Below are 18825 nucleotides of genomic sequence, written 5' to 3' on the forward strand. Positions count from 1 at the left end.
TCCTACTAATTCATTTATTCATTTACTCAGTGAACACGGAGACCCATAGTTGAATAAAATGTGATCTTGCTCTAGGAAACAAATAATTTCAATACAGTGAGGTAAGTGCTATAATAGAAATATGCACAGGGTAGTGTGAGAACACAGCGCTGAGGCATCTTACCTCTAACCCCTGCTCTTGGTAGCAGGGTTAAGAGAATGCTCTCTGAAAGAAGTTAACGCCTAGCCAAGAATGAGCAAGAATTAGTGAAGCAGTCAATAGGACATTCCAGGCAGGGCGTTCAGGTAGAAAAGAACAGTCTATGCAAATGTATGAAGGCATGACACAATGGTTTGCTAGAACCTGCAGGTATACTTGTTAAAGTTTTAAGATGTGAGCTAATATTTCTCAAGGAGGGTGTTGATTTTCATCCTCAGGAGCATAGACTTTATTTTTTTAGGGGTGTGTGTGTGTGTGTGTGTGTGTTGGACATTAAAGGATTGGCATTTTAAATGGATTAGTTGTTGTTTTTAACAATTCAAAAGTAGAAGAGTATAATGAATCCCTTCTCATTTACCTATCATCCAGCATCAGCAATTATCAACTTGTGGTCAATCTTGTTTCATCTGTACTTTCACCTCCTCCCCACTCCACACATAATTTCTGAAACAAATCCTAGATATATTATTTCATCTGTAAGTATTTCACTGTGTATCTCTTAAAGGTACTTTTTCTTTTCTTGAAACATAAGCAGTTAGATGGACAATTCAGATAGCATCTTGGAAGATCCATTTGTGGAAGGCAGTACTACAGAACATGATGAGGCTGAGAAGAGAGAAGAAAGGGATGGTTTAGAGGCTTAGGAGGTAAAATTAGCAAGATTTGGTGATAGAGGGAAGAGTTGATGATTACTGTTAGGTTTCTAATTTGGTTGACGAGGGAGATGCCAGTATCATCAACAGGGACAAAATAATAATGTAGCCAGAAGAGGAAGGTTTTTTTGTGGGGGTAGACAGATGAGATTTGGAGTACTTCTGGTATAAGCAAATCCTATAAATCCTGTAAAAAGTTGGATATATCCTTCCAGAACTTAGAAACAATGAGAGCTGGAGACTAAGAGTCTACATTATCAGCAAACATACAGTAGTTAACACTACTCCCCCTCCCCCCGCCCGCCAAAGAACAGATAGAAAATGAAAAGAAAAGGGCTAAGGATGAAATTTTATAGAAGAGTAAAATTTTAGGGATAGACTCAGGAAGATCGGCCCATAAACAGTGCTGAGAAAAGATGACTGGAGACAGAGAAGAAACAGAAGAGACAAAAAGAATTTCCATAAGAAAGGGCCAAATGAGTCGGCAATCCAATGAAGTAGGAATAGAACCTGTCCAGTAATTAGGAAATCATAGTAGCGTTTGCAAGAACAGTTTCAGTGGAACAGTGAGTGTGCAGACTAATAGAGGACGTTAAGGAATGAATGGGAAGTGACATGGAGATAGCCAATACAAATTTTTTTTTTAAGATTTTATTTATTCATTTGAGACACAGAGATACAGAGAGAGAGAGAGAGCATGAGCAGGGAGAGAGGCAGAAGAAGGAGAAGCAGGCTCCCCGCTGAGCCAGGAGCCCGATGTGGGGCTCAATCCCAGGACCCTGGGATCATGACCTGAGCCGAAGGCAGATGCTTAACCATCTGAGCCACCCAGACGCCCCTACAGACAAATTTTTTAAAAGAATTTTGAATGAGAAGGGAAGAAGAAAAGGTGGTAACTCAGGAGAAATCCGGGGTCAGGGAGGATTTTTATTTTTAAGAGTGAAAGAAACTTGGGAATGTTTATAGTTCAAGAGGACAGAACCAAAGAAGGAAAGGAGTGGAACCACATAGGGACCTGGAGGAGGTAGAAGGGGATGTGGTGTAGAGCACAAGTGGACAAAAATAAGCATATACCCTGGTATTTATTCTGAGGAACAAAAAAATCAGTGATGGGGGGTGCCTGAGTGGCTCAGTTGTTAAGCAGCTGCCTTTGGCTCGGCTACCTTCGGCTCGGGTCGTGATCCCAGGGCTCTGGGATCGAGCCCCACATCAGGCTCCCTGCTCCACGGGAAGCCTGCTTCTCCCTCTCCCACTCCCCCTGCTTGTGTTCCCTCTCTCGCTGTGTCTCTCTCTCTCAAATAAATAAATAAAATCTTAAAAAAAAAAATCAGTAATGGGGCAGATGTATTCATACAAGGATATATTTTCATTGTAGTGTTATTTAAAATAATGAGAAATTGGGATACCTGGGTGACTCAGTCGGTTAAGCATCTGCCTTTGGCTCAGATAATGATCCCAGGTTCCTGGGATCGAGTCCCGCATTAGGCTCCCTGCTTAGCGAGGAGCCTGCTTTTCCCTCTGCCTGCTGCTCCCACTGCTTGTACATGCTCTCTCTGACAAATAAATAAAATCTTTAAAAAAAAAAAAAATGAGAAACTGGGAGTAACTTAAGTGTCCAACCTGAGTGGATTAGTTAAATAAAATGTGCACCAATTCTGTTAAGTACCATGCAGACATTAAAAAATATGTTGTGGAATAACATTTGTTGGTCTAAAATGCAGTCTCATAAATTGCTACATTATTTATCTATTTTTGTGTAACAATATTACCATAAACTTGGCAGCTTAAAGCAACAGTCATTAGTTCACAGTATCTGTAGGTCAGAACATGGCTTAGCTGGGTCTTCTGCTTCAGGTGTCACAAGACTGCAGTCACTTGTCAGCTGGATCTGCAGTCTCATCTGAGGCTTGACTTGGGATGGATCTACTTTCAAACTCAGGTGGTTCAGTGGAATATTATGCAGCCATCAAAAGGAATGAGATCTTGCCATTTGCAACAACATGGATGGAACTGGAGGGTGTTATGCTGAGTGAAATAAGTCAATCAGAGAAAGACATGTATCATATGACCTCACTGATATGAGGAATTCTTAATCTCAGGAAACAAACAGTGTTGCTGAGTGGTGGGGTTTGGGAGGGATGGGGTGGCTGGGTGATAGACATTGGGGAGGGTATGTGCTATGGTGAGCGCTGTGAATTGTGCAAGACTGTTGAATCACAGATTTGTACTTCTGAAACAAATAATGCAAGATATGTTAAGAAAAAAGAAAAAGAAGAAGATAGCAGGAGGGGAAGAATGAAGGGGACTAAGTCGGAGGGGGAGAGTAACCATGAGAGACGGACTCTGAAAAACAAATTGAGGGTTCTAGAGGGGAGGGGGGGGGGGGGATGGGTTAGCCTGGTGATGGGTATTAAGGAGGGCACGTTCTGCGTGGAGCACTGGGTGTTATGCACAAACAATGAATCATGGAACACTACATCAAGAACTAATGATGTAATGTATGGTGATTAACATAATAAAAAATTAAAAAAAAAACCCTCAGGTAGTTGTTGGCAGCTTTCAGTTTTCTATGGGCTGTCAGACTGAGGGCCTGAATGTTAGCCGGTTATTGGCAAAAAACTACCCTTGACTCCTTGTCATGTGGGCCATCCCAAAATGACTGCTTGCTACGTCAAAGCCAGCAAGGGAGAGTCTTCTAGTAAGATCGGTTACTTTCTTATGTAATGTAATCATAGAAGTGACAGCCCCCTGTCCTTGCCATATTCTCTTGGCTAGAAGCAAGTCATAGATCTGTTCACACCCAAGGAGAGGGGGATTCCTTAAGGTATGAAGACCTGGAAACGGATCATGGGAACAGACAATGTGTCTGTCCATCACTGTTGCAAAGAAAAAAGTTAGCTATAGGGTGACATAATAATAGGGAATAAATACATTGCATATAGTCAGAAAAACAAAGGTGTAATGGCATATACCAACAGCAATACTAGTTGTCTTTCAGGGTGGTATTTTGGGGTGTTTTTATTTCTGTTTCTGCTTTTTCAAACTTTTTTACAAAGAGTTTCTACAATTTTATGATTTCTTTAAAAGTTATTTGAAAAATAGAACTCTAGAAAGTATTATAATACTAGTGGTATTGAATTAAGGAATTAGTATTTTGGATGATTTTTCCTTTTTTCTAACTTTTCTATTATGTTAATTATTTTAGTACCTTTCCTGAGTATAATTTATGTGCCATAAAAAGTTCACAGTTCTATGAGTTTTAGTAAACTTGTACCACTGTACAGTCACATAGGAATCCAGTGTAAAACACAAATTACTTTTGTAATTTAAAAGATTGTGAAGAAGGAGCCTTATGGAAGAGTTGGTTATTCACATGAGGAGAGGACTTGATCCTCTGAGACCTGGAGTTGGGGGGAGCGGTGGAGCAGGCATACTTGACAGGTTAAATGAGGGTGGTAATAACCCAGTTGCATATTTTTATGTTATGCTCATTATTGGGAAAGTTGGAGATGTGGATGATTAGTGTAATCTGCAGTAAAGAACCAAGGGTTCTCTTTTGAGGGAAGTTTTGTTCATTTGTGAGTATTCTCTAGCATATCTGGTGGTAATTATGGCAACTGTGGGAACCAGGAGACGATGAAGAAGTCCAGGCTGTGTGAAAAAGATGTGCTTTCCTTCTATTTACCAGGGCTTCCCTTAAGGGTCTGCAATCATGATAATAGAAAACTGATTGGTGTAGAACTCTGAACCGTTGTTGGTTGGTGACCACAGTACCTTTGTAGACTGCGTGTGTGTGCGTGTGTGTGTGTGTGTGCGCATGTGTGGTGTAGGTCAGCAATTAATATAACTTTTTTTTCTGTACCCAGGGATGCAGAACTTCAGAAAAGAATAAACCACAGTAGAAAAGTTAGATGGATTTGACTACATAAAAATTTTTATTTAGCAAATAAAAAAAAAAGAAAAGTTAAAGACAAATAGTAATCTGGAAAAACATTTTGCAGCAAAGAGTGTCTACCTATAATAGAGAAAATGACACCCTTCAGTAGAAAACGAACCAAGAATATGAACTAGGTAGTTAATAAAAGAATGAAAAAGGAACAATAAACATATGAGAAGAAATTTGATACTAATGGTAATCAAAGAAATGCAAGGCAAAACAATAGTCGATTGGGATTTTTTTAGTTTATAAGACTGGTAAAATTTAAAAGAGTGATAGGGGGCGCCTGGGTGGCTCAGTCGTTAAGCATCCAAAGGCAGACGCTTAACAACTGAGCCACCCAGGTGCCCCCTGTGGAAACCTTTTGACCTAGTACTTGTAATTCTAGGAATGTATCCTGTGGGCATAATTGGACAGTAGTACAAGGATATTCATCATTGCATTATTTTAATATTTTCCAAATTATTAATGATCCATCTGTCCAACAATAAGTTAGTGGTTAAATGAATTATGGACTATTGTGACATTATGGAATAGTAGACATCCATCGAAATATCAAGTATATATTAAATACATCTAAAATGTTAAATATATATATTATCAAGTATACCTTTTTGTCATGTATGGGAAGCTACCCACAATATATTGTTAGATTGGTTAACAGTTTTTGGTTTCTAGTACAACAAAGCATGAACTGATTATCTTTGAGTGGTGGGACAATGAGTGATTTCAGCTATTAAAAAATAGTATTATTACATCCTGATATATTACCTATTTTTTTTTATAATTAACATGTTCTCCCTTTTAATGTCAAAGAGAACAATAAACCTGTCTTTCTTTTGAACAAGCTTTAGGCCTTTGTATACATGAAACCTTTACATTGAGAACAAGATAGAAGAAACATTAATAAATATGGTAGCGATGGACCTTGAGCAAGTTACTTGACTGCTCCAAGCCAACTTCCTGTAAACTAGGTGCCAATAATACCTATCACTTGTAGGAATTTTGAGTATTACATAATATATGTAAACTGCTTAGTACAGTCACTGTGCCCTTAGCTGCTTTACTACAGTTGCTGCCAGAATAGGAAGAGAGAGACATCAGGGAACACTGGGCAAAAAAAATGTAGGGAGCAAAAGAAGGTATCTTTTAAAAGTGTCTTTCAAATACACAGTATCTCCAACATTCCAGATAAACTCTCTTCAGGCACTTGGTAGATGCCTGTAACTAACCTTTCCTGTTCAGCCAGTCTGCAAGCCCTTCAGGATCTCCCCTCCCTTCCCAGTTTGTCCCAGCTCTACACCAGCAAAAGGACTTTCTTGGAGTACAGTGCAAGTTGACAATAAAGAGTGTCAGGACTAAAACTTTTTATCAGACTAGAATAATTGTACAGGGGCACAATTTCTTAAGTGCCATCCTCGATATAGAAATCTTTTTTTTTTAAAGATTTTTATTTATTTAACAAAGAGAGACAGTGAGAGAGGGAACACAAGCAGGGGGAGTGGGAGAGGAAGAAGCAGGCCTCCCGCTGAGCGGGGAGCCCGATGCGGGGCTCGATCCCAGGACCCTGGGATCATGACCTGAGCTGAAGGCAGACGCTTAACTACTGAGCCACCCAGGCGCCCCTCGGTATAGAAATCTTAAAGACCCTTGTAAAAGGTTGCATAATGAAATGTTTGAGAACTGTTGTTTTAGTATAAGAGCTTCCTAAATATGAGATTAGCACATGTTCGTGCCCGTGACTTCATAAAGTCAGAGCCTCTAACTAAATGGTCCTGGGACTTACCCCGTTAACGCAGTTTGTGCTGTCGTTACCTGTGATGGTATCTGTCCTTTACAGAGTTTTGCTCTGCTGTTTTATTTCTGAAAATAAAGCATGTGTTCTGTATTAATTTGCTTGCATTTTCAGAATACATTAAGATGGCAGATCACTATGTGCCAGTGCCAGGAGGACCAAACAACAACAACTATGCAAACGTGGAATTAATTCTTGATATTGCAAAAAGGATTCCAGTACAAGTAAGAGATGCCAGTGTGTCCTTTCAAACCCGATTGAGCCATTTGACTGTTAGATGCAAGGGACTATCCAGAGAAGAACTTTAAATTTTATGTAAATCATCTTTGTTGAAAGTTTGATAAAAGCTTTTTTATGCGGGATGTAACAGATCGGGAAGAGAAAGATGGAAAAAAATGAATGAGTCAAAAATAAAGTAAACATAATACAAACAGAAGGTTTGTAAGGGTCTTTCAGAGATTATTTATGTTATCCATTTTACCTTCAAACTATCTCAAGTAAGTAAAAGCTCCTGATTCCAATGAAATATTCTTAGCTCAGAATATGGTGGTGTAGAAGCAGATTATTTCTTCCCTATTATACTGTGTTAGGAAATTTAAGGTAAATGTCCTTAAGCCCAGAGAGAAAAAAAAACTAGAGATTTATGTGGCAGTATAACCACTAGATATAAATGTGGAGTTGGGTGGCCAAAGTAATGAAATCTGTGAAAGAAAACCAATATTTCTAGAAAGGGCTCTATAGAGTCTAGTGGAAAGGCTATGAATTGAGTTTCCTAAAGAGCAGCAAGACTAGCTGGATCTTAATATCAACTTCAACTTGGTTTTGACCTCTTCAGAGGTTTTACCGCAATGGACTGCTTATTCTTGTCCTGTAAAAAGTTTGCCAAGGATCAAGCACAGAAGCTGAATTAAGCGTTAGGCTCTTGTGGAGCTATTGTACCTCATGGAGTAGGGTCAGTCTTGATAGAGAGTAATACAGTTTATCATGTATTTTTTTAGTGTGAATTTTAAGAACAAATCATATTATCTTCCTTTATAGGCAGTGTGGGCTGGCTGGGGTCATGCTTCTGAGAATCCCAAACTCCCAGAACTTCTTTTGAAAAATGGCATCGCCTTCATGGGTAAGCCTTTCTGACATACTCTTCCTGTCTTTCTGGTTCTGTCTGTCAGTTTTGCCTGTATTCCAATCTATATTCTGCTTTTCTTCTGTTTAACATGCACTGGGCTCTTATTTTTCATCAATTAGCAACTCCCAGAGTAATCCTCTTCATTTCTTTTTCTTTTTTTTTCTCTTCCTTATTTCTTTCATCCTACTTATCTTTCTTCATCTTGATTGTCTTTTCTGTCCCCAGGTTCTTTTCCATGAGCTATGGAGAAGGCTCTGATTTCTAAAACACTGGCCTTTTAAAACCTTGCCATTCATTTTAAGAAAATATATGGAGAAAGGACCTCTTTTTGTATAGCAGAACTAATTGAGTATTAGGATACCCTAGCACTGTGCCCTTAAATATGAATCAGCTCCTTCACATTTAACTATATAGGTTACATTCTTGCAAGTGAGAACTGTTTCTTCTGACTTTTCTGCTCTCCTATAGCAGAGAGAGGAAGCAAGAGTATATGGCTCCAAGTGTTTCAGTCTCTATCTCAGAGACCTTCCACAATGATGATTATGTTTTGTAAACCCTATTAAAGATAAATCTTCCTTTTGGATTCCCCTAAGAGCAAGGAGGGCATATTTCAGACTTGAACCCCAAACTTTTTAGTCCTTATTTTAGGATTGGTTAAAAAGAAAAAGACAGACTTCGATAATCTGGTCAAGTTGGATCATGATGATAAAATCAGTTAGATTTGTTAGGAATTTAATTCAGTATATATACTGAACTCTGTGTGCTAAGAGCTCACTACATTTGGTTGAGTCATAACATAGTAATCCCCCTAATCAAGTTCATGATCTCCATGATATGTAATGTAGGGGAGACAAGACAAATACAAAAATAATTATATAGAAGACAAAAATCTGTGTGACAGAAATGAGGCCAAAATGTTACAGTCAGGGTTCTTCTCTTGTTTTTAGGTCCTCCAAGCCAGGCCATGTGGGCTCTGGGGGATAAGATTGCATCTTCCATAGTGGCTCAAACTGCAGGTATCCCAACTCTTCCCTGGAGTGGCAGTGGTAAGAAAATATTTCTTGTTTATATTTTGAAGTGCAGAAAAGCTCAGTAGGATATTTGGGACTGTGGCCTAGGTGTTAAGTTTATTTAAAATGTATTGCGTGATGGGCATTAAGGAGGGCATGTGATGTGATGAGCACTGGGTGTTATATGCAACTGATAAATTATCGAACACTACATCTGAAACTAATGATGTACTATATGTTGGCTAATTGAATTTAAATTAGAAAAAGGAAAAAAAGAAAATGTATTCGGATGTGTAATAAGAAATGGAATCGAGATTGATTTATGCCATCTTGTATTTCCTAGCTTAATTAATACACCTGTGATTTTATCATGTCTTAGGAATATAAATTTTGTACCAGGTGCACAGATGCTAAACTGATTTAAGTGAGCTAGGGACTTAATTTGAATTTGGAGAAACTCTAGGAAAACTCATATGGTTCTGTAGATTGGGATCTGCTCTGGGTGGGCTAGAATCTTTGTCAGAGATAGACTTTGGTGGAGTTAGGCCTTTGAACCTGCCTGGCAGGTGACCTGGATCACTAAGAAAAGCCTAAAAACCCACTTATTCAAATATTTGCCTGTCATTGTTTTCTTAATGTCAGCCCACTATCTATTGATGATTTGCTTTGCCTGTTTAATACCATTCAACCTCTCCTTTGCCCTTGATGCAGAAAATGAGGGCAATAGTCAATCTTTCTTCCAGGCATACAGAAGAATACAATTTTTCTTAAAATGATTTATACTTGATTAATCCCTTAAAGAGTGCTGTGTGAATCATTGTAGCTGATAACAATATGAACTTGCTGTTTTTAGTACTCCAGCACAGGGAGCAGACATACTCTAAAACCTTTTTAAATGGGAATGACCATTGTCTTGAGGCTGAACAGATTTGAACTCTTGTAACTCTGGCTCTCCAGGGGGATTGCAATATCCTCTCCAGACCTGCTGGGTCAAACAGTTTAAAATAAAAGGTTGAATTTATTCTTGTTTGAATGGAGAGACTATAGCATTCCCCTTGTGGCTGAGTACAGGGACATTCAGGGAACATGGAATCATGACTCTGCTGAGGCCTATAAAACCGCCATTTCCATTTCTAAGGGCTCATAAAGATTGAATTATTTCCCAGACCTCTGGCCCTGGTGCAGGCCTGAACACACAAATCGAAGGTATTTTGCCTGCTGAGTTGCTGTGAAAAGTCTGACATGTTTTTGTTGTTGTTGTTTTTTTTTTGTCTTGTATGTCCTTGCATTTTTATAAGTTTGCTCCCTATTAGCTCTCCTGGCTTCTTTCAGGGTCAGAACCCAAGTTGCCAGGTCCTGCTAGAGCTAAATATCGTTAACCCCAAGGACTGATGAGGCTTTTATGGCACCCTTCTTTCTCACATCTACCCTCAGTTTTGGATAAATATGAGAGCGTTTTAAAGAAGGAATAGCAGGAAACTGGCAAGAACAGAAGCTTTTATAGCAGCTTTTAAGTCACTGTTATCTATTACAGGTCTTCGTGTGGACTGGCATGAAAATGATTTTTCAAAACGTATCTTAAATGTTCCCCAGGAATTATATGAGAAAGGTTATGTGAAGGATGTGGATGATGGGCTGAAGGTAGGTTATGAACTCTAGGGAGTGATGTCTTTCAACTGACCAATTAGAGTCACAAACAAAGTAATTTGTAGCCTGGTTCATGATAAACACCCATGATGGCATTGGGATTGTAAGAACCGGAGATACAGTTTATAGAGTAAGGAAGTGACCTAGATTTAACAAAAATAATTTAAATTTGTTTTGAAGCAAGCTGCTCACCTGGACAGAACATTTCTTAGGTGGCTAAATCAGAGCTTTAAGGGAGTACCTATTCTGCTCTCTACCACCTGTTAGTGGGTGTATGTGGTGGCAGGGGTAGGGGACAGAGTGACAAACAACACACATTTGCCCCTGCTTGAATTCAGAACGGAGAAGCCAGGCAGACAGAGAAATGTCAGCTTTATTTCGAATGGAGATGTTGGTGAAAATGGCTTCAGTGTATAGCAACAATCAGATTTGTAAACTGAACGCCCGAGTCCAACATGCTTACTCACTGGGTACTTGCAGTGCTGAGTAACCACAGACTTTCCTCTGCAGAGACAGAGCTTTTTACCATTCAGCTTCTTGTATCACTGAGAGCTGACGAAGAGCATATGTTCTGTGCAGTGGGCTGATCCCAAAGGGGAAGAGGCTAAGCGCTGCATGCTCAGTTCCTCCTTCCAAACTGACCAATCACACCATTCACTCTTTTTCCCTTGGGGAGGGGTAAGGGAGGGAGCCAAGAGAGGCTGAAGGTGTCTAATTACTGTCCATCCTTGTAGAAACAGGAACCCAAGCAAAAGGAGATCCTTTCTCCAACAGTGCCTTTTCTTTCTTTCATAGTTCTCCCCATTTTGTTCCCCTTTCACTTTTTTCCCCTTTCACTTTTTAAATAGTTGTAAGCATCAATTATGCTTCCAAGTAGATGATGAAAGAGGCTATTTTAGAAAAACACACTACTTGTGTTTGACTTTGTATGTTATAAATTCAAGAGGGTTGCTGAAAGCTCAACTAATTTTGCTCTTCTGTTTGCATTTCAAGTTAAGCCTCTCGTAATCTCCCAAATAAGAATAATTATTTCTAATTGAATTGCAAACGCTATACTCTATTTGCTGTAACTTGCAAAAGAGTAGAAGCCCTTTATAAGGAACTAGCTATTTTGCTTATCAATTGAAATTCCTTTTTTTTTCCTGGTCATAATTTTAAACATAAAAATTTCTGGTAGAAAATTTGGAAGGCCAGAAAAGAGATGATGGTAAAACCACCCATAAACCCACCATCCAGAGATAGATACATATTCATAACACATTCATACATCTTGTTTCAGCCTTTTTTGATTCATAATATATATTATTATCATATAGTGATCATCTTTATTAATAGATTCCCATATTTATAATTATTATAAGTATAAAATTAGGATCTTACTGTATATATATATATATATAGTAGTATATATATATTGCTAGTATATATACTTACTAATCCTAGTTTCTTTTCCTATTTTTTATTAATGTATAGGCATTTTCCTCATGACATTAAAATTCTAAAATATTCTAAAAAGGGGCACCTGGGTGGCTCAGTTGGTTGGGCGTCTGCCTTTGGCTCAGGTCATGATCCTAGGGTCCTGGGATCAAGGCCTGCATTGGGCTCCCTGCTCAGTGGAGAGCCTGCTTCTCCCTCTCCCTCTGCCTCTCCCCCTGCTCGTGCTCTTTCTCCCTCTCTCTCTCTCACTCTTTCTCTCAAATAAATAAATACAATCTTTAAAAAAAAATATTCTAAATGGATGACCTGTGGCTAGAGGCTTCATATCTTTTTACACAAGGCCTACCTTCTTACATCATGTGGACCACCCTATTTTTATTTTTTATTTTTTTTAAAGATTTTATTTATTTATTTGACAGAGACACAGAGAAAAACAGGGAACAGAAGCAAGAGGAGTGGGGGAGGAAGAAGCAGGCTTCCCGCAGAGCAGGGAGCCTGATGCGGGGCTTGATCCCAGGACCCTGGGATCATGACCTGAGCTGAAGGCAGACACTTAACGACTGAACCACCCAGGGACCCCTACCCCATATATTTTTTTAAGTCTTTTTCACATTTGTGGCTGATTCTTTGGTACTTATCACTCAGTGATAACTCTTTCTTTGATAATATTATTTCATCAGGCTAACTCTGTTTATAAGCATAGAAGTGAACAGAGGTAAGAGAATTTTAGAAGAGATGGAACTGTACTTAATCGACTAATTCAACGTTTGAAATGCTCTTCTTTCTCTTGGTACATGTTTAGATATTGTTAATTGGAAACCGTAAATCACTGGAATGTTTTAACAGAGGAATGACTTAGTTATTCTAAATTTTGGTTAACTTTTCCCCACTTTACTTTTTGCTGTAACAATACAATCTGGACATTTTCTGTATTGTTACATGTAAAAGTCACCTCATCCCTTTTAATACTTGCACAGTATTCTAATAGATGGACATATCTTGATTTAACTAGCTCCCTCCTTAACAGATATATAATAATTTTCAGAAAGTTTTAGGATTGTTACGTGATCATTATTAAATTCTGTAAATGCAAAAACCGCATTTAGAATATGTGTTGAAAATTAGTGTTCTAATTTTTTTTAATATTTTAGTGTCTTGTTATTTTTATCTTTTATGAAAAGTTGAGAAAATAATTTCTGGATACACGAGAGTTCTGATTTGTTGAATCTTATATGTTGTCAGAAGCTCTACTGGGACCATCAGCAGTTTATTAAGTTAACTACTTACACCTTTTTTAAAAATAAAAATTTGAGGTAATACATGAATACCTACATACTATAATTCCAATAATAGAGAAATAAATATAGTAAAAAGTGGAAGTATATCTACCCATCTTCCTTTTAGAAATCACTACTGATATATATTCTAGACTTTTTCTTTATACTCTGATATGTGGGTGTATGAATGCATCCATAATCATATATAAATATATAAGTTTTCAAAAAATTTTTATTTATTTATTTGAGAGAGAGAGCACGCAAATGGGGGGAGGAGCAGAGGGAGAGGAACAAGCAGACTCCATGCTCAGCGGGGAGCCTGATATGGGGGCTTGATCCCATGACCCTGAGATCATGACCTGAGCCAAAATCAAGAGTTGGATGCTTAACTAACTGAGCCACCCAGGTGCCCCATAAACGTGTAGTTTTATTTTGTTTTTGGCGTATACAGGATTATCTTAGGTTGAACCACATGAAAATGCATATTCAACAATTTTTTTTTTAACCTACAAAAAAAGGGCACTTTCTTTTTGTTCAACCTAATGCTACAAATACTGTTACTACTTTTTTTTTCACCTATGTTACTACTTTTGTTTTTCACCTATGTCTTCAGGACCTTTCTATTTTACTACTTTTGGACCTACCAACAACAGCATTTTTTTTTTAAGATTTTATTTATTTTTATTTAGAGAGCAAAAGAGAGAATTCGAGCAGGAGGAGGGGCAGAGGGAAAGAGAGAGAGAGAGAGAATCCCAAGCAGACTCCATGCCCGACATGGGGCTCAAGATCATGACCTGAGCCGAAATCAAGAGTCAGTCACCCCGGTGCCCCAAATGACAGCATTCTTAAAGGGAGAAGGTGCCAGTTTTCTCCTTCCCTGTTAATACTACTCTTATTTCCATTTTTCTCTTTTTTCTTGAAGGCAGCAGAGGAAGTTGGATATCCAGTAATGATCAAGGCTTCAGAAGGAGGAGGAGGGAAAGGAATCAGAAAAGTCAACAATGCAGATGACTTCCCTAACCTTTTCAGACAGGTAGAATACAAGTTGTTTTTGTTTGTTTGAATTTACATGTATATCAGAGCTATATCAGAGATACATGATTTAACTCACACTGTATATATAAACTGTTATGTTGTATACCAAAAACTAATATAATGTTGTACATCAATTATACCTCAATAAAATAAAAGGTAATAAGTCATAATATAATTTGGATATCCAGAAAATATTTAATTTTTCTATAAGTACTCTAGTCTTTCTCTCTAGCTCTTACCTGCTTATTAGCAATGTCCAGTTCAGTGTAAGGTTTTATTCACTAAGGTAACTCAAACAATAGTTATTCACTCTTATGTAGAAGTGCTCAGTTTCTCAGATAGCTTTTCCCTATATGGTGCATGTGGTTCCTAGGACATCATAGGGATAAGGAAGAGTGAAAATGCCTTTCTACCTTTTTGTGTCCCTCTTCTGCTGTCACTGTAAAGTATGCGGTTAACTCTTAATTCTGCATGCTCTTGGCTTGGCCAGACTCAGGCTCTCTGATTGACTTTATCTTACTTTAGTTCACATTGGCTGAATCCTGAGTTTTTGCTGTGTGACCAACTACCTCGCCAGCTCTGCAGTCTACACCCTAGTCTGTGCTGCATGGCCACCACACACAGACACCCTATGGCAGGTCCACATCCTATAACTGAGGATGACTAGGAAAGCTAAACCTCAAATCTCTGTCTGTCTAACCCTCTGATTTGCAGCCGAGTCGTGTGGCCATACTACAAGTTAGTTGTGGGGGCCAAAAAAATGATCTCTTTTCAGAATCTTAGAGAGATAATTTGGAGAAAAAGTCTCTTCTTTCCTGCCCTGGAGCTACCCTCACATACTTGACTCACACTTTTTTTCTCCTACCAGAAAAAAGAAAATTGGGACACATTCTGGCCTTTCATTCTCCTAGCCTCCCACTGTTTTTATTTTTCCCAGCATTTTTACTTTGCACAATCTTTTACTAGTGTCTCTAGCCACCTTCTATTTGCTCTCTCTTTTTTTTTTAAACCATTCAACAGCAAACTAATAAAGGTGATAAAGATGTTGTTTTGCTGCACTGTCCTATTTTGAATATCAAAATTCAAATATTACCCTTCTTTTTCTTTATATTCCTTTTGTAGTTTACCTAATTTCATAGGTAGATCAATGCCTCATGGGGTCTAAAGAAAAGGTCTCTTGCTCTTAGAAGCAAAAGAAAAAGCCTGTTAATTTTTTAAAAATATAAGTCCTTTAGGTATTTCGAAACTACTTATTACTGTGGAATCAAATAGTTGAAGATTCTAGAACACTAGGAAGTTTTACATGAAAATCCTCAAGTTCCAATAATGATTAACTAAATAACAAACCAATCCTCCCATTGAGAACAAACTAGAAAAGCTGGACAAAATTTTTTTAAAAAATCTTTTTTAAGGCATTAGAGACCTTTCAAGACAATAAAGAGTTATGGGGCGAAGGTATAAAAGAAGAAGGAAACCTGAGGAGGTGGCATTTGAGGCCACTTTTTCCCTAGAGATATCTTCTGGTTTGAGAAGGAGTTAAAAAGCTGATTAGAGTTTTCAACAGTCTTACAAGACTAAAAGGACAAAACTTAGCCTTTAGAGTTTGCTAAGGAGGATTCCCTGGGAAAACCTCGCACATTTTAGGTTGGGATCTTGAAGGGACTATACCTTAGGAGTAAAAATAAACTGGAAATAGACCAACCTTCACAGGGACTAAATCTCAGCTTCAAAATACTCAACCTTTGATTCATGCAAGGGGTTCTAGGATTGCTAGTGTCACTAACCACCAGAAAGAAGCAAATATAATAACATCCAGAACCTCAAATTATTTCTATTCATTTTTCAAATGAAGTATCAAATAACCATTTCAAAGTAAGCAAGCATATCAAATTACATGACTGAAAATCAAGAAAAATAAAAGTCAGTTTTAAAGGGACCTGCAGAGAATTTAGATAATGGATCTATCAGACAAGGATTTTAAAGTAACTATACTTAATGTATTCAAGGAAATTAAAGACAAGAATTTGGCTGGAAAACTGGAAACTATAAAGAAGAAACAAATTCTAGAACTGAAAATACAGTAACTAAAAATAAGAAGTCAATAGAGGAGTTTAATAGCATATTAGATGCAGTTGAAGAGAGAATTAGTGACTGGAAGATAGCTCAGAAGAAAATTCAGACCAAAGCATGAAGAGACAAAAGGATGAAAAATACAGAAAAGAGCATGTAAGAGATTATTTGCAAAGATGAACATGATAACTCCTCCCATCTCTCTATACAGACCCCTATGATTTTTGCCTCTCCTCCCATCAAGAAAGACTGTCTTTTTTCCCCACTCTTTGAAGTTTGGCTAACCCTGTGACTTGTTTTAGCCAAGAGAATGTAGCAGAAATGTATAAGTTCTGAAGTCTAAACCTCATTTCTGCCCTTGCCCTCTTGAATTGAACCTCATACTGACAAGTGAAGAAACCAGTCTAGCCTTTTGGAGAAAGAGAGGCTGCATGACATAGAGATGAGTTGTCCCAGCTGAGACTTCCTAGACCTACATGCTGACAGCATCACATTTGAGACGTGCAAGTGAGACCCTATTAGACCACCCAACCCCAGTCAAGTTGCCAGATGACTACAGCTGCATGAGTAGCTCCTGCCAAGATCAGCAGAACTACCCAACTGTGCCCCACTCAAATTGCTGTAAGCAATTAAAATAAAATGGTTGGTGTCCTAAGTTACTAAATTTTTGGTGGTTTGTTAGGCATCAGTGGGTAACTGCCACAGAAATTGATATCCCAAAGGTGTGATGCTGCCACAACAAAAAAGTAAAATATGTGCATTGGCTTTAAGACTGGCTCATAGGTGGAGACTGAAAAAATGATGAGATTGTTCATGAAGGCTGGAGGGATGATGAACAGACTGTTAGTGGAGGCTGGATAGGCTGTGAGGGAATTAGTAGAGTCTGATAAAAAAAGGTTAACACATGTTCTATAATGACGGAACAATTGTCTGAGGTAACTTGGAAGACAGAGAATGTATTTAATAAACTCATGGACCTAGTTAAGGAAATTTAGGAATTTTAAGGAGAATTAAGGAAATCTCTAGGCAAAGTGTTGAAAGCATCTGTTAAATCCTTCTGGTTACTTGATGCTAAGGAATTAGAGAGATGAGCTAATGAAGGTGTTTCAAGTTTATTGAGTTTGAAAATAGTTTCTCATTCCCAGTCTCTCCACCTGGTGAAAGATCTTCAAAATAAAAAGTGACCTTAGAGTAAAGGCCAAGTCAAGAGTACCTGTGAGATCATTTAAGGCCTCAGAATTATTTAAGACACCACTGGGTAGATTACCCTCTCAGTTAACAGGAAAGAGCTTCAAAGAATCTTAAAGGTGTTATCCCACTGCAGCCTGATATGCCCAAAGTATAGAGCCATCTGTGCAAAAAAATTACAGATCTTTTGGGGCAGGGAGTAAATCTCCCAATGTGATTCATAGGAAACCCACAACATTTTCAAGAAGTTGTACTTACGATTACACCAAAGGATCCAAAAGGGACAGAGGTAGTTCAGACTTCGAAGAGGCTTCTGTGTCTCTTCAACTTTGTATAAACAGGAAGCAGACTGAGAAAGCTATTCAGCTGTAAATATCAGTTATTTCCAATAAAAAAAGATTTGTCAGAGAACAGAGCTGGGAACCCAGAGGGCAGAGCTAAGAGCAGAGGACAGCCATGGATTAGGAAAATCACTCCCAGGGAACAGAACAAGGACCCTAACAAAATTTCACTGTCCCTAGAGTCAGGAAACCTGAGATGCAGAGTTGCTATGGAACAGTGACTGCTGTGTACTTCCCATCCTCTCTTCTTTGAACAGGAATATCTTTTACAGTTATCCTTTCCCCATCTCATCATTAAATGTTGGGGGTGTTGGGGCAGATAACTTGTCTTTTTAGTTCCCAGATCGTTGGATCAAGAGAAACTGTACCTGAGGACCTGCACCCAAGGAGTCTCATTCGCATCTGGACATGATTCATGAGAAAATGGACGTCAAGCCTGATGCCATGATTGGATGACTTTGGGGGTCTTGGGAGGGGGTGAGTCTATTTTGCATGTGGGAGGTATGTGAATTATTGTGGCCAGAGGGCGGACCATAGTAGATTGTTTGCAGAGATGGCCGCAATAACTCCTCCCATCCTTGTATGTATATCCTTTTGCAATGTGATTGCCTTTCCTCTCATCAAGAGGTGGCATCTCTTTTCCCACCCCTTGAGTCTTAGCTGGCCTTGTGGCTTGCTTAAATCATTAGAATGTGGCAAAAGTGGTGTCGTGTAAATTCTAGAGCCTAGAGCTTGTGAAGTCTTGCAGCTTCTGCCCTCACCTTCTTGGAACACTGCATTGAAGAAGCCTGAGCTAACCCTATTGGAGGATGAGAGTCCACATGCTATAGAGATGAGCTGTTCCAGTCAAGGCTCCCTGGACCTACCAGTCGACAGTCAGCACAAGTCACCAGACATTTGAGTGAGACCATTCAGCCCCACTTGAACTACCAGATGATGATATACACACGAGTGACCCCAGGCAAGACCAGAAGAACTGCCCAGATGAGGACAGTATCATGAGCAAATAAAATGATTGATGTCCTAAGCAACCCACTGAGTCTTGGGGAGACTTGCTACATAGCAAAACAGCATAAAAGACATATGGGATATAGTGAAATGATCTAACAT

General features: G+C 38.6%; 1 protein-coding gene across 11 annotated transcripts in view; it reads left to right on the forward strand.

The window, feature by feature from the left end:
- The window catches only part of ACACA (acetyl-CoA carboxylase alpha), a 294702-nt gene that overhangs the window by 87359 nt on the left and 188518 nt on the right, over window positions 1-18825 (forward strand). For all 11 annotated transcript variants that reach the window (XM_073879472.1, XM_073879476.1, XM_073879473.1 and 8 more), the window contains 5 exons: window positions 6699-6808; window positions 7623-7704; window positions 8658-8756; window positions 10255-10361; window positions 14004-14114. In XM_073879472.1, coding sequence (XP_073735573.1) covers window positions 6699-6808; window positions 7623-7704; window positions 8658-8756; window positions 10255-10361; window positions 14004-14114 — 509 coding nt within the window. The remainder of the gene's footprint in view (window positions 1-6698; window positions 6809-7622; window positions 7705-8657; window positions 8757-10254; window positions 10362-14003; window positions 14115-18825) is intronic.

This window comes from Callorhinus ursinus, unplaced genomic scaffold (genome assembly GCF_003265705.2).
Source record: "Callorhinus ursinus isolate GAN/ISIS: 27379988/994484 unplaced genomic scaffold, GSC_fseal_2.0 scaffold34, whole genome shotgun sequence".
Lineage (NCBI taxonomy): Eukaryota > Metazoa > Chordata > Mammalia > Carnivora > Otariidae > Callorhinus > Callorhinus ursinus.